This window comes from Procambarus clarkii, chromosome 10, assembly GCF_040958095.1.
Source record: "Procambarus clarkii isolate CNS0578487 chromosome 10, FALCON_Pclarkii_2.0, whole genome shotgun sequence".
NCBI lineage: Eukaryota > Metazoa > Arthropoda > Malacostraca > Decapoda > Cambaridae > Procambarus > Procambarus clarkii.
Genome location: NC_091159.1, coordinates 38,794,808 through 38,809,783, shown reverse-complemented (window position 1 = coordinate 38,809,783; position 14,976 = coordinate 38,794,808). Strand labels below are relative to the sequence as shown.

Below are 14,976 nucleotides of genomic sequence, written 5' to 3'. Positions count from 1 at the left end.
TTTTTAAGTCTTCCAGCCTGCGGTCTATCCTTGTGCCCGTGCTGTTCAGACGTTTGCAGCTTTCGCTGCTGTGTTGGTGACGTCTAGGGCTCATTTCGAGCGCGAGGATTTAAGGGTTGCACATGTTCATGGCCTCCCGTTCTTATGCGCGTGTCTGCTCCTGTGCGATCTTGTTGCCTTGGGTCGCAGGTTGCAGCCTGTTGTCTCAGCTTCGCGTTGCGGAGTTTGTGGCGGCCGCCTCCCAGGTCAGCCCTTTCTTTTCCTTCTCTTTGAGTATGAAGCTCTAGGGAGCCGTAGGGGCTCCCCACAGAAAACCAGCGTTGAATGTAATGAAATGCCATTTTCTGGATGAGCCCAGGAGGCTCCCTGGCAACCCTCCTTCCCACGAATCGGCGTTTTTTTCGCGTTGGTTGAAGCTTAGCTTCCGAACTAATGCTAGGCAACCGGCGTGGTGAGGTCCGGGACTTCCCCCTTCCCTTCTCGGGGCAGGGAGGGCTGCGCGGACAATCAGCGCGGCAGTAAAGTATGATGTTTGCTTGTTTCCTTGGGATTGTAGGGAGTTTCTACCTCTCTGTTCGGTTTTATGTTTTAGTTTTTTTACCATGTGGGGTTTGTTTTGTTATGCCTACCTTTCTGGGTGCCTAACCCCGGTTGATGGCAGATAAGGTTTGTTTTGTTATGCCTACCTTTCTGGGTGCCTAACCCCGGTTGATGGCAGATAAGGAAAACCCCAACCACAAAGGGGGTTTTCCAGGACCATTGCTCCCTGAAACCTCTCTGAAGGGGCCGGGTTCTGGCGCTGGTCCTTGGTAGGTCAGAACTCCTTAGCTAATGTCCCGGTCTAATATAACACACATTAGCCCGATAAGCTCCAGGGAGCCTCTGGGGCTCACCCAGAAAATGGCGTTTCATTACATTCAACGCTGGTTTTTTATTAAATTATTTTGTGTGACATTGTGTTGGAATTGAGCTGTGTTGTTTACCATACCGTTCATTTCGTAAGTTTAAGTATAGATGCCACACCTGTGACAGGTAAAACTATGCTTTTCTTGAAAAACAGCGCCATCTGTTGCATGTAAGAGCAGCACACATGCTATACTAAATATGTTACAATTCCATTTTAATGTTTCTGATTGCATTGATAAATTGAATTTTCATAGATTTTGATTTATTTTCATTTTGATTTAATTATTTTGTGTGAATTGCATTGGAATTGAGCTGTTTTTTTACCATGCCGCTCATTTCGTGTGTATAGTTTTTTGTTTTTTTTCATATTTTCATTTAATTTTTTAACTCTTTTTCTTATACAGTATTTCAGTGATGGGAACATCAGATCACTTCATGTTCCCAATTTTCTGGTGGGAACATCAGACCATTTGGGAAGGCATTGGACGAGGGAGTGGGGAATAGTGGGGATGACGAGGGGACGGATGTGAGAGATGGTGGGGAGGACGAGGGGACAAGGGAGGGGGTAATGGTGGGGAAGGACGAGGAGACGGGGGAGTTTGGGATGGTGGGGACGAGGAGATGGGGAATGGGGAATGGTGGGGGAGGACAAAGGGACAGGGGAGTGGGGCATGGTGGGAAGGAAGAGGGATTGGTGGGGAGGACTTGGGTACAGTGGAGTGGGGAATGGTTGGAAGGCCGAGGAGATGGGTGGGGGGGGGGGCAGGAATGGTGGGGAGGACTGGGGGACAGGGAAGGTTGCTGTGGCCAGGTACTGCTAGTGTTTATTATAAATATGAATATTTATGAATAAACCTCATTTTTGTTATTTAGAATGAGATAAAATAAATGGATATTAATCAGTATATTGTATGTTTAGTCATGTAATTTGAAGCACTAGTAGATCAGTTTTGTTGCCCCATTGAAGCTCTGCTTTGGGAGACAGGTGTACCGGGGTCAGTACAGTCTTGATGGGAGCCTGTGCAAGGTGTGAATTTGACTTCTCTTCAAATTTGTTTAATTATTCTCTAGTCATCTAGAGATTGATTAACCATTTACACACTAGAGCAATCTTGGAACATAAAAACACTAGAGAGAGCACCAGGGATATGCATACCCCTAGTTTAAGAACCCCCTGTCCTAGAGGATGGTGCCTTGCATGGGCACTCTGCTAACACCACCTTTGGTACAGCTCTGATGTATCTATCCCCTATTGGTGAATATTTTCTCTGGCTATACACAGTATTCACATTACAGTGCCATTCACTAGTGTATAATGTATTCTGTTTTGTCATTCTGTGCTTTTCCTTATCCTTACAGAGTAGTTTTCTGTATTGTTTTGTGTCTTCACTTGTATGCAATTAGTGATAGCAACAGTATTTATTAACACATTCTTTGTCTTCCATAGTAAACAGCTAATGACTTCTTTACTTGTACATTAGCTAAACTAGCATGTGGAATGTTTGTGGCATGTATCAGTACTCTATCAAAGAATCCCCAGAATACATAGTGTTTGAAGTGTCTGGGGAAGAGTCCGTATATGGCCACCACTCGATGATGATGATGATGTGCCCCTTGAGGGAAAGGGCATAAAATATGTTTGGTAGATAGTTGCAATACAGTATATTAACATTTTATATTTGTGTTCCTCATCTAATGCGGGGATTTTATTAACCATACTATTTATTTTGTTTATTTTAAGCTGCATTTGGAAAGCGTTCATGGAAGATGTGGTTCTGTGTAATTCAGGATTTAGTGCTGTACTTGCACAAAGATGAACAAGGAGCCAGACGTGGACCACAGCATGCCCAGTTAGGCCATAATGCCATTCGTCTGCATCATGCTCTTGCAACACGAGCTCATGATTATGCTAAAAAGGAACATGTCTTTCGATTGCAGACGGCTGATCAAGCTGAATATTTGCTTCAGACAAGGTAATAGTTGCATTGCTATTACACACAGAAATCATAATTGCGTGATGCATCAAATGAACAAATCCACAAGGGCCGTTACGAGGATTCGAACCTGCGTCCGAGAGCGTCCCAGACGCTGCCTTAATCGACTGAGCTACGACATGGTCAAAAGGAGTTGAAACCAAAGTTCTACTGAACTTACTGGATCCTGCAGCCTCTCCGAGGCACAAACCAGGGTTTTACACAGCTCCCCCCCCATGCACTCGAGCTATGTCAATAGGCCGTTCTCCCTCTTCGCCCTTACTTCATTACACACTACGACCATGTCGTAGCTCAGTCGATTAAGGCAGCGTCTGGGATGCTCTCGGACGCAGGTTCGAATCCTCGTCACGGCCCTTGTGGATTTGTTGATTTGCATTGCTATGTTTGTTCTTATTAAACAGACAGTATTCCTGTTACCTTTTACCATTAACTTACTATTCATGGAAAGTGTGATTATATTTATTGAACCTTGGTGTTGTGAAGGAATTATTGACTTGGTAAAGTAATTTTGTGTTCGACATTGTATATAGTCCACAAAAAAATCCATAAAGTTGCATATCTTGTTTGTTTTACTAATGTTGTGGCTTACATCTCAGTGATAGCAAAGAACTTCAGGCTTGGATAGACACCATCAACCTGGTAGCAGCAAGCCTTTCTGCAGCTCCACTGCCTGGAGCTGTTGGTTCTCAACGCAAATTCCAGCGGCCACTCCTTCCTTGTAGTATCACCAAACTCAATTTGGTATGTGTATAAATTTCCTAATTGAAAACAATTTAATCATTATGATTGCTAATTCTTTAGAGAGGCTGTGCCAGACCTCTCTTATATACAGTATACCAACTCTTATATATTATGTGGCACTTATCTAAATGTGACATCACTAACAAAATGCTTGTCATTCCGTATTCAGTTAACTCATTTTGAATTTAGTTGTTTATTTTTTGCTTGACCTGCAATATTTATATGCTCTTGATATTCATTTTCATCATTGCTCCTGTCTTGACCACATATTGACAACCCTTTGTTTAGCTTTGGTCTGCTCAGCAGACAATTTGATAGTTTTATCAAGATCACTAACTGATGGCTCTTGTGATGCCAAGTAGTGTTAGGAAGGGCTTTGAATATATCAGCATGCTCCTTCAGAGTATCTTCATGGGCTAGATAAGTATTTTCCAGGGTCTCCCTAGCACTAGAATGGTCAAGCAGGAACATGCAAAAAATCCATGCTGTAAAGTGTAGATCTGCTCTGACTGTTCAAATCATATCCAGGGAATTAATATGATTGTTGTATAGGAAGCAACTAAGGTGTTTTTCAGCATTCAGTACTATGTTCAGAGTTTGATTTTTTATCCAAAATATTTAGTGACATGTGATGTATGAAGAACACCTTTCCATATTGGCTTTAAACTTAAAAGATTTACTTATGGTGATGCAAGGAAGGTTCCCATTCTTATTAGGCATATAGCCCACTTGTGGCAGAATTTAGAACTCTCCAAACACATCATCTAGGAAAGGAGAAACCTCAACAATATAACAAAAGTTAATGAGCATAGCCGCACCAAAATTTTTGAACACATGCACTGATGCTAGGAGACACTCCTAGTATCCTGAGTTGCCAGTGATACTAATGATTATATGCTATTTTTATATATGTTACAAGAATGGATAAAGATATTCTAGTGAAACTTTGAAAGTTTATTATTAGTAGGTATATACTAATACAGAGCAGCCTGCAAAATTTGGACTAATTTATTCCAGGCCTCCTCCAGATTTGGGAGGAATCCAGATTTTCCTGAATGTTTGGCTTTTTTATATTTATCACAATAGTTTAGAGTTTCCTTAGAGCAAATGATGGGTCACATCTATGTGCATATTTATACACACACAAATAATGCAAGGGCTTACACCAGTATTTTCTGTTAGCATCCTCATTACCCAGCCATGATAATTTTTTTTGTATCAGATTAGCCTTTTTCTGTGGGGGAACCCCAGAGGCTTTCTGAATCTATTGGACTGATATTAGTATTGAGTTTCAGTCATATGGAGTTGTCATGCCTATTGGGGACCACTAGCCAGAACATGGTCCTGTCAGAGAGGTGCAGGGAGCAATGGCCTATGAAACTCTTGTGTAAGAAAGTAGTCTTGTCTGCCATTGACCAGGGTTAAGCACCCAGAAAGTTAGGCACTTTAAAACACCCCCCCTCCTGGTAGACAATTGCAACCTGAGACCAAAGAGAGGCTAGAAACTCCACCAAAAGAAAAACAAGCTTACATGAAACACGTCATCACACCGCGTGCCGCTCACTCGTGATGCCACCCCCCCCCCCACACACACACACACACACACACACACCAGGAAGGGGGAGAGGGGATCTCAGCCCACTGAGCCAGCAGCTGGACCGTCAGTTTGTCGGCTGAAGCTATATGGGGTGGAAATCTGCTTTGGTCTCGGTTGCCTGATAGGCTTCACCCTGCTGGTGTTCCTGCTGTGCATTGGTGGTGGCCAGGAGTTTGCACCAAGGGCTGTTCGCTCTTAGGGCTCCCTTCCCTGAGCACCCAGTGAGTGCACCTTAGGGTTCAGAACCCTTGGGGTTCGGAGTTCTCTTCTTTGGGTCCTTCGGACCCCATTCCTGTAAAGATAGCAGTTGCTTGGCTTTCTGCTTTGCCCTTGGGTTCAGCTTAGGTCTCAGTACCTTCGTTTGGCCCTGGGTAGGGATTGGTTTGTTGCTGGTTGGGGCACGCTGTGCTGCCCTGCTTGCATAATCGCAGTGGCCATGACACACACAATATACCTCTGGATTGTGGTGCTTCCTCAGGGATTCTCTTTCCCACTTTTAGTTATCTTTTCTGTGGGGAGTCCCTTCGGTTCCTTGGAGCTATCGGACTAATATGCTATATATTTGACTAGGGCATTAGTCAAAGGAGTTCAGCCTACCGGGGACCACGAGCCAGAATCTGGCCCCCTCAGAGAGGCACAGGGAGCAATGGCCCTAGAAAATTACCTTATGGTTTACCTTATCTACCATCAACTGGGGTTAGGCACTCAAAAAGGTAGGCATAACGAAACAGACCTCACATGGAAAAAAATGCAAACAAAAACCGACCAGAGAGGCAGAACTCCCCGAAGCAAACCTCACACTCTGCCGCCGTGCCGCTCGTCTGAGCAGCCCACTCCATATCCCACCCCACCCCTCCCGAGGCTTCCCTTTGTGTCTATGTGCCCCGGAAACCCCCACCGGGGCTCTGTGGTCCAATGGATGCATCCCCTGGGGTCCCATCTTGTTTCGTGAGAGTTTGAGGGTTGCTCTGTCCCCTTGTCTAAGGGTATCAATCATCGGTTGTGCCTCCATTGTGCTGTCTGTTGAGTCGGTGACACCTTCGACCCGGAGTCCTGCGAGTGGGGTTCCTTGCTTCTTTACTCCAGTTCACCCAATCCACTAATCTTGATATTCGGGTGCAGGCAGCTTCGGTGTTACATGCGCATTATAGGTTGCTGCAGCGCACTAGGTTGGTTGCTCACCCGTATGCCCTGAGATTGCCCTGTCTTGGTTATAGGGACTCGGATTTGGGGGTGTTAGACACCTCGAATTTGGTTTTGTCTGCGCCACCTTATCCTTCCCCTGCTGTTGTTCATCATGTTCCTCCCATCCCTGCACCCAGCTCTGAAGCGTCTGAGGGTTTCGGAGTCGGGGCAGGGTTTAGTTGTTGGTGAGATTCGGGTGGTTTCGGTGGATGCCCCCTCTTGGTGTGACGACGAGTGCATTTGAGCCTGTTCCTCTAGCTGGTACTTCTGGGTCTAACCAATGGACCCCCCTTCATTCCAGCTTTTCTGGTGGACTCTGCCTTTTCTTTCAAGGCAGAGAATTTGGGGGACAGCTCAGCCCCAGGTCCTGGTGTAGAGGTTCCTAGGGTGGGAAATTGGGATGACTTCGGGGGCTTGGGCCCCATTTGACCCTGCTTGGGTTTTGGTACCTTCTGAGTAGAACTTGTTGGTGCAGGATGTGGGGTTTTCTTATCCCCCCTCCCTGTACGCGTTTGATATGGCATCAACCCCCTCTCCGGGTTCAGTTCCAGGTTCCCTTGGTTACTTTGGTCCCGTCTTTTTGAAGGTTTTGGGCCTCTCCCATAACACCACATGAGGTGTGGGAGGCCAGTGCGGCTTACCTCCTGTGCGACCCAATTACGCCTTGATAATGGATCCTGCCTCTTTTTGAGTTTGGTTCTTCCTTTCCTTATTGAGTGCATTACGAGGTTCCAGTGTCATCCTTGTTGGCGAACTGTTTTCATTGGTGGAATGGCATACGTTCTATTGGTCCTGCACGCTTGAGTGGTGAGAGGCCCTTATGGTTGCTCAGGTCTGCCTGGGGGCGAGTTTGAACGCCTCAATGTGTGTTTATTTACCCCTGCTCTTCCTCGGGATGTCGGCCAGGTACAGCTTCACATGCAGGTCCCCCTCCCTTTCGGCTGCCCTGGTTGCTGAGGACTTGCGTGCCCATGGCCATTTGGTTTCGGTCGTGCATTTCTTTTCCATTCTCGAGATGTCTTTGGACTGGCTTGAGGAGGACATGGAGGCGCTGGATGCCAATCCTGGTTCTGGTGTGCTGATCTCATCAGTACTGGCGTCGGCTGCCTTGTTGAAGCTGTTTGCGCTGATCCTGCAGGAGGCGGTGTCTCTGTTCTTTGCTTCTCGTCTCGCATGCAATCAGGCGGTGCTTGCTCAATCCTTGGAATCCGCTTGGGCTCTGGCTCATAGGTTTGGTTCCTAGGTCCCTTCACACGAGTATTTGGGCGTCGGCCCCTCCCCGGGCTCGGTTCCTTGTCCATTATGCTAGTTGCTTCTGTCCTGTCGGTGGGTGCTTTTCTACGTTCTTGCCCTTTTTTCCTGGGACGGGATTTCTCCGTCATGTCCCCTTCTTCTTGGTGTTCTGCATGACTTTTGGTCTCGGGTGCGACTGGGTTTTTCTGTGCCTTCGTCCTTTGTGTTTGCTTCTATGTGTTCGCGAAGGTTTGGGACGGTTTTGCTCCTTCCCGTTTTCCTGGTATGTCTGTCATCGTTCAGTGGGGCTTCCCTCCGGTCCTTTTTAGGGCTTGTGGGTCCTATTCCGGGTGGCTTCTGGGTTTTTGACCTTCCCGTTCATTTGTTCATATCTCTTCTCTCCTCGCTGTGTCTCAGCACTGCTCGTTTTCCTTCCGTTGTGGTTCGGGATGCCGGATTGTGCTGCTTGTAGCCCTTGGGTTATAGCTCTTGTAGCTTTTCGGAGGGGTCCTTGGGTTGTTGATGCATGGTCAGGCCGGGGGTGCATCATGTATTGTGTCCAATTGCGGCTCTCCCATTATTTGCGTGCCACGGACTCTGTGGCCGGGTATGCGCTTTGGGTCGATCCGGTTTCCCTTCTTCCCTGTTCCAGGGTTCGGGTCTCCTGGGTCGTCCGCAGAGTTATTCGGTCTAGCCGGCCTGTGGTCTATCCCCGTGCTCATGATGTTCGTAAGTTTGCTGCACTTGCTGCTGTTTTTGGTAATATGTCTTGGGTTGACATTCGGGCGCCGGGTTTTTGGTGGTCGAACAGGGTCCTGGCTGCACGTTACATGGTGAACGTTCCTGGGGCCTAGTCGGACCTGTGTCGCTTTGCGTCAGCGGATGCAGCCAGTTGTGTCGACTTCGAGTTGAGGAGTGAGCGACGACCGCCTCCTGAGTAAGTCCCTCTGGTCTTCATCTTTCCTCTGGTCTTCATTAGCTCCGGGAGCCAAAGGGGCTTTCCCCAGAAAACCAACATTGAATGTAATGAAACGCCATTTTCTGGGTGAGACATGGAGGCTCCCCGGCAGCCCTCCCTTACCCCGGTCGGTGATTTTTCCACATGCTTTGATGTCCAGCCTCAGAACTGAGGTGTGGATTGCCGGCATGAAGGTCTGAGGCTTCCCCTTCTCCCTCCTGGAGAGGGGGGAGCTGTGTAGACAGCGGTGCGGCGAGGTATGATGTCATGCTTGTTTGCTCGTTTCTGTTTAGGGGTTCTGTCCACTAGTTCGGGTTTTTGTAGGAATTTTCACCAAAATAGGGGTTTGTTTTGGGGCGCTTACCTTTCTGGGTGCCTGACCTGGTCGATGGCAGACATAGAATGCTTCCAACCACATGGGGGTTTCTATAGGCCATTGCTCCTCGTGCCTCTCTGAGGGAGCCAGGTTCTGGCTCGTGGTCCTCGGTAGGCCCAAAGAACTCCATTCATATGACTGATGCCAAAGTCTGACATTAGCAATATCAGCCTAAATAGCTCCGAGGAGCCTCCGGGTCTCGCCCAGAAAATGGCGTTTCATTACATTCTACGCTGGTTTTTTATATTTAGCCTCTGAACTGGGATTGGGTAGCAGGCTCAGATGGTCTGGGACCCCCCTTCTCCCTCCCATGGTGGAGGAGTTGGGCAGACAGTGACACGGCGGCTGTGGTGACGTCATGCTTGTTTTCAATTGGGGAGTTCTGCTAGCTAGTTCAGTTTTTAGTTTGCAATTTATAACCTGCTGTAGTTTTGGAATTCCTATCTTTCTGGGTGCCTGACCTGGTAGATGTCAGACATAGACTGCTTCCAATTACACGGGGGTGTCTATAGGCCATTGCTCCTCGTGCCTCTCTGAGGGAGAACCAGATTCCGATGCTGGTCCACGGTAGGCTAGAACTCCATCGATTGACTGTTGCCATGGTCTAATATAAACACATCAGCTCGGTATAGCTCCAGGGAGCCTCCTGGTCTCACCCAGAAAATGGCGTTTCATTACATTCAAATCTGTTTTTTTTAGTTCAGTGATGCAGCTGATACTAATTTGTCTTTTAAGAAAAGTTAAACCCATTTTGGCAGACTGAACAAGTGGAGGACCATACTCAGCGATTAGCACAGCTGGAGCAGGAGCTAGAGGACCACAAGGCTCACCCTCCGGAGAAGAATAGCAAAGCATACTCCATGTCAAATTATAGAGAAAAGGAAGCATACCTCATCAAGGAGGTAAGCTCATTGTTTATAGTACTTAAAGGAAATAATCCCAATAACTCAGTAATTTATAAATAGGCTGAATACAGGATGTGATTTTGAAGGCGTATCCAGACACTATGAGAAAGTGGTGCTGTGTGTGATGATTGGAAAGGAGCTGGGGTTAGAAAAAGTAAAGGTGAATATGGTGACTAAAAATTCTAAGGACATTAGCATATGATAATAAATAGAAGAATATGGAAAATAGTGGGAAAACTGGTTAATAATGTGGGTGGGTTAGTAATTAGGTAGGTTATGTGGGGGAAGAGTTGTGTGGATCAGATATTTACAATGAAATGCTAGTAATATAATGGTAAAAATATAAAAAATTTCAAGGTATGAATATTCTTTATGGATGTGGAGCGTATGACTATTGTAAGTGTGGGAAAACTTGACTCATGTAAATCATTTAAATTAATACTATTTTCAATAGTTAACGAAGGACCACCACTTTTTTGAGAAAAAGTGGAAAACAGGCTAGAGCTAGTGGTATAATATTTTACTCCAGGAACTAGTGTCCTATGGATGTTCTTAATTAATAATGCATTGATTATTAAAGGGACTGTATTATGAGTCAAATCCTCTCACCCAAAATGGAGGTTAATACTAGAAATTAATACATCCCTAGTACATTGAATCGATGCTTGTTCTTCATCGACAGGGTTAGTAAAATTTACTATCAGATATAAATCAGAAATTAAATAAAGTTCAATAAATCAATCTTGATAGAACAAGAATCAGTCAACGACAGAATAATGCAGTAATTAGCATAAGATAATTATTCCTATTTAATATATTAGTAAAGCGATAAGAAATTTATGCACAAAATTTATATGGCATATATAAATGATTTATAATGATGAGATATTATTATATCTCAATTGCATATAAGAGATTAGTAAATGAACTAGAAAGAATTTAGCCTCTTAGCTGTGACAGTGAACAGTAGCGCGATTGTGGCGTGGCATTGTCTAGAGCCTGCTGGAACATGCGTACAACAAGCATGGCGGGGGAGTTGATCTCTCCTCAGACGGCCTCAACATACGCTGTAAACTCAGTACAATGTAGAAATTGCTTACCATCTACTGAATATACTATTGTTACAAAATAAGGGGAGTAAATTTAATTCACTGGGGATGTACTTAGTGTTTAGAAGAGAGAACGCGACATAACGATGAACAAGGGTAAAAATTAATGTAAAGAGCTCAGTACACCAAGATATGCCACTTAACATATAGTTGTTCACCGATGCGATCCTGGGATCACTGGTGGAGTAACAGCAGGCACAAAGATTGTTGTGGTCCACTCATTGACATACTCCAGGCCAATTAACTGCAACGGCCGTTCACATGTTCGCCAGTAAGCTATGGCGCTCCTCTCAGGTCTCCAGTAAGAGTAGAATGCACCCTTGGTCAATTAAAGGCAATGACTAATCTTCAGGCCAATTAACCACAATGGCTGTAATGGTGGGTGCTGTTCAGAACACGCCTCACTGAGGAATGCTTCTCCCTTGCACGCTGCTAATATGGCGTCTCTAGTAAGAATGGTGTCTCCTTCCCTGGCTGTGATACGCATGCGCAGAACGCTCCAAAGTATTCTCGAGCGTAAATTATTTTACTTACTTATAATTAATCAGGGAAAGTAAGGAATTGTGACATGTTTGTCACTAATAAATGTATTAAGGTGCAATATATTTTGCACAATGCAAGTCAGTTTATTAAGACTGCATTAAGAAATTTTATATAAATCGTTTTATACTATAATAATTTCCACTGTAGTTATTAATACACCTAAATGAATGAATTCAGTAAGCAATAATATGCTGTGTAAATAATCAACTAAATAAAGGATTATCCTTAGTAAAGGAACGTAATTAACTGGACTCTGTTTTAGATTCAACTAAATGTGGAAAGAATTCATGTTTCAGCCTGTCGTTCCTCACGTCATCACTCTGACTAGGAAGAATCTGGCAAATATTGCTTCGTAATAGAAACAATAATTGAATTAATTCTACAAATTAGTAGGGTTAGTAATCACTATGATTAATACAATAAGGTTGTATTATTATACAAAAAATGATGTACTGTATTAGTGTTGGAAAATTTTCAACAATAATATTAAGGGACCTGAATCACATTCATTTCCATTGGTAATATTAAAAACTTCTAATTTTCATGAAACTTTATTTATAAAATCTAACCAATAAGATGAACTTCTAGTTCAAGTTTCAGCATTGTAATCTGAAAGGAAAGGGGGTGGTTTATCGGGGAAATACCTGTTGATGATGATGAGGAGTAACCTACCCACGAACCGGTCGGTAACCAGGGCTCCTGGTAGGTGATCTGATCAACCAGCCTCTTCGATGCTGCTGCTTGTAACCTGAAGTATGAGTCACAGCCTGGCTGACCAGGCATCCCTTGAAAAAGAAAATCTAAGATTATAAAATATCTAACTAATTTTTAAAATATTGAAGTTCATTACATAGTAGATTAGAGTCGAAAGTAACATTCTGAAAGAGTATAACATCTCGCTTGCATCTGTCAGTCAGCTGCTCCTCCCACTCATCCGTGGCCCCTCCCTTTTCCTCTCTTTCACCCACCATCCCTCATACCATTGCTTATAATCCCTTGCAATGTCTCACTTCTTCACTATTTTCTAAGCATTAATAATGATGGTAGAGTATTGGTTTATACTATTCTGTATGTGTATTGAATTCCAAATTAACTGTAGTGAATAGAATTTAAACTATGTAACAATGTTACAAAATAGAGTCCATGAAGTGCTTTGGTTCTGTAAAGTGTTTACTTGAAGAGGGTGACACAAGATTTAAGAACTGTCAGCTGTGTTTGGAGTGTCATTGAACTGCAAATCTATGATGTATAAAAGAAAATGTCTGTATCAGTTTATTTGTTTGCCTGTACAAGGATTGGTGATGAAATCTTCAGGGCTGATTCCAAGGAGTTTTTAGAATTTTATCATATTATTGCTGTATTCAAATACTGCATAGTACTGTTATACAAAATGCATATTCTGATGACAGATTTGCATTCTAGAACACCCAATACGTTGTTGTTGTTGTCACTTCTTAGGATTCTCTCAGGCACTGCTGGGGACCTCATCTAGTTTCAAATAAAGTGAAAAGTCAAGGTTCAATTTATGTCATTTCTTTAACCACCGTGCTGCGCGAGTTTATTGTGAAATTCCCCCTGTGCGCATGAAATAAAGTGTTCCCAAAAATTATTTTTTCTTTGTAAAATGATAAATTCCCTTCCCTGAACATGTCTATGTAAAAATAAATACCAAATTCCAATTACTTTGGCTGTTGGGACGTGGACAAGGTACGCTGTGACCTCATCAGGGTCTGGTCGCCCGTACGTGACAAGCTCAGACACAGTCGTGCGGGCCATTCAAGCACCGGGTATTGCCACAAATATATTTTCAGATATTTTTTCTATGTATTTCCAATGTGGTTTTATTTGTTCTTTTATCGTATATGATGCATATTTGTGTCCTTTACAATATGTATACAGTAGAACGTTCATAATGTTCCATGGAACTGTAATACATGTGTCATTTTCGCTTCCTATTTCTTCGTTCTGTGTGCTTGCAAATAACGCACTCACGTACACCCTTGGCTATAGTACTTGTAGGTTGTATGTAGCCAAGCTTGTAAAGCATAAGGTAGTATTGAAAAGATTATAGGAAAAGATAAATTTGTAAGGTAGTCTTGAAAAGATCACTTTGTAAGGTCCCACACAGGAAGAGATTCAGCTAGCCTCAAAGAGTGTCCGTCAGTCAGGAAGAGATTCAGCTAGACTCAAAAAGTGCTCGTCAGTCACAAAGAGATTAACCCTTCCACTGCTCAGGGGTCCTGAGGACATTTACACCCCTGTGCACAAGAAAAAAAAAATCTAAAAAATTATTTTGTCTTCTTAAAATGTTAATATGTGTTCCCTGAGCACGGGGGAAAAAAAAATCGTAGGTGACATAATTTGGGCGCAATTGACCGAGGAAGTGTGGCAAAAAGTGGGCGTTGACAGAGCGGTCGTCAGAGCCGGTCAGCGTCACCTGTGCTGACAGGTGGGAGTTGCCACGAAGATATAATCACTTAATTATTTCTATGTCTCTGACTGATTTTTTCTTAGTTTTTTTGTAGTAATATTATTCAATAGTGTGTATTGTAATATATTTATATAATAAAAGTGGTGAATAATCACTATACACAAAAGTATGGTGTGCATATTAGTGATTCAATTATTATGTTCATAAAACAATAAACAAATAGTTTTGCTGCTATTACACTCTATACACAGGTTATATATAAGTATCTACATGTTTTGTTCACCATAACGAACCACTAAGTTGGTATTGAGAGTCGAAAAGCAACGAGGAGTGACTGCCACACACCAGCCAGCCACTCGCTGCTACTCCCTCAACAACGCCTCACTCACCCACTTTTTCCTCCCACCATTCTGTTTTATGTTTTATTCAAAATATACACATGTTATATATAAGAATCAACATGTTTTGCTCACCACAACTGTACAACAAAGCTGATATAGTTAGTTCAGGCACTAAGAGTCGTCGCTACACACACAGCTGGCGGCTTCCTCACTCATTCAAGGTCACATGCACTAAACTTTCTCCCCCAACAATACCATTTGTGGTGTTATTACACTATATACAGACGTTATATATAAGTACTTCACCACAACTGTTCAGCTAAGCTGATATAGTTAGTTCAGGCACTAGGAGTCGTCGCTATACACACATTCAGCTGGCGGCTCCCTCACTCATTTAAGGTCACATGCACTAAACTTTCTCCCCCAACAATACTGTTTGCAGTGTTATTACCCTATATACACATATTATATATAAGTATCTGCATGTTGTATGCACCGTAACTGTACACCTAAGCTTGTAGAGTGCCCAAAGAGCATAGTGGCCATCCTCTAAACAGCTAGACAAATCATGCAGACGACGTCACCTCCGTCACCCAAATGGCTCCTCCCAGCATAATCCTTTTGCTGTTATTACACTAATACACACATTATATATAA

The 14,976-nt window shown here is 43.6% G+C and overlaps 1 protein-coding gene across 5 annotated transcripts in view; it reads left to right on the top strand.

The window, feature by feature from the left end:
- Positions 1-14,976, top strand: part of LOC123745435 (Exchange factor for Arf 6) — a 109,144-nt gene that overhangs the window by 49,353 nt on the left and 44,815 nt on the right. For all 5 annotated transcript variants that reach the window (XR_006771336.2, XM_045726018.2, XM_045726009.2 and 2 more), the window contains 3 exons: positions 2,648-2,879; positions 3,497-3,641; positions 9,749-9,892. Coding sequence is in view for 4 of the 5 variants with exons in the window: in XM_045726018.2 (XP_045581974.1) it covers positions 2,648-2,879; positions 3,497-3,641; positions 9,749-9,892 (521 nt within the window). In the remaining variant the exon portion in view is untranslated. The remainder of the gene's footprint in view (positions 1-2,647; positions 2,880-3,496; positions 3,642-9,748; positions 9,893-14,976) is intronic.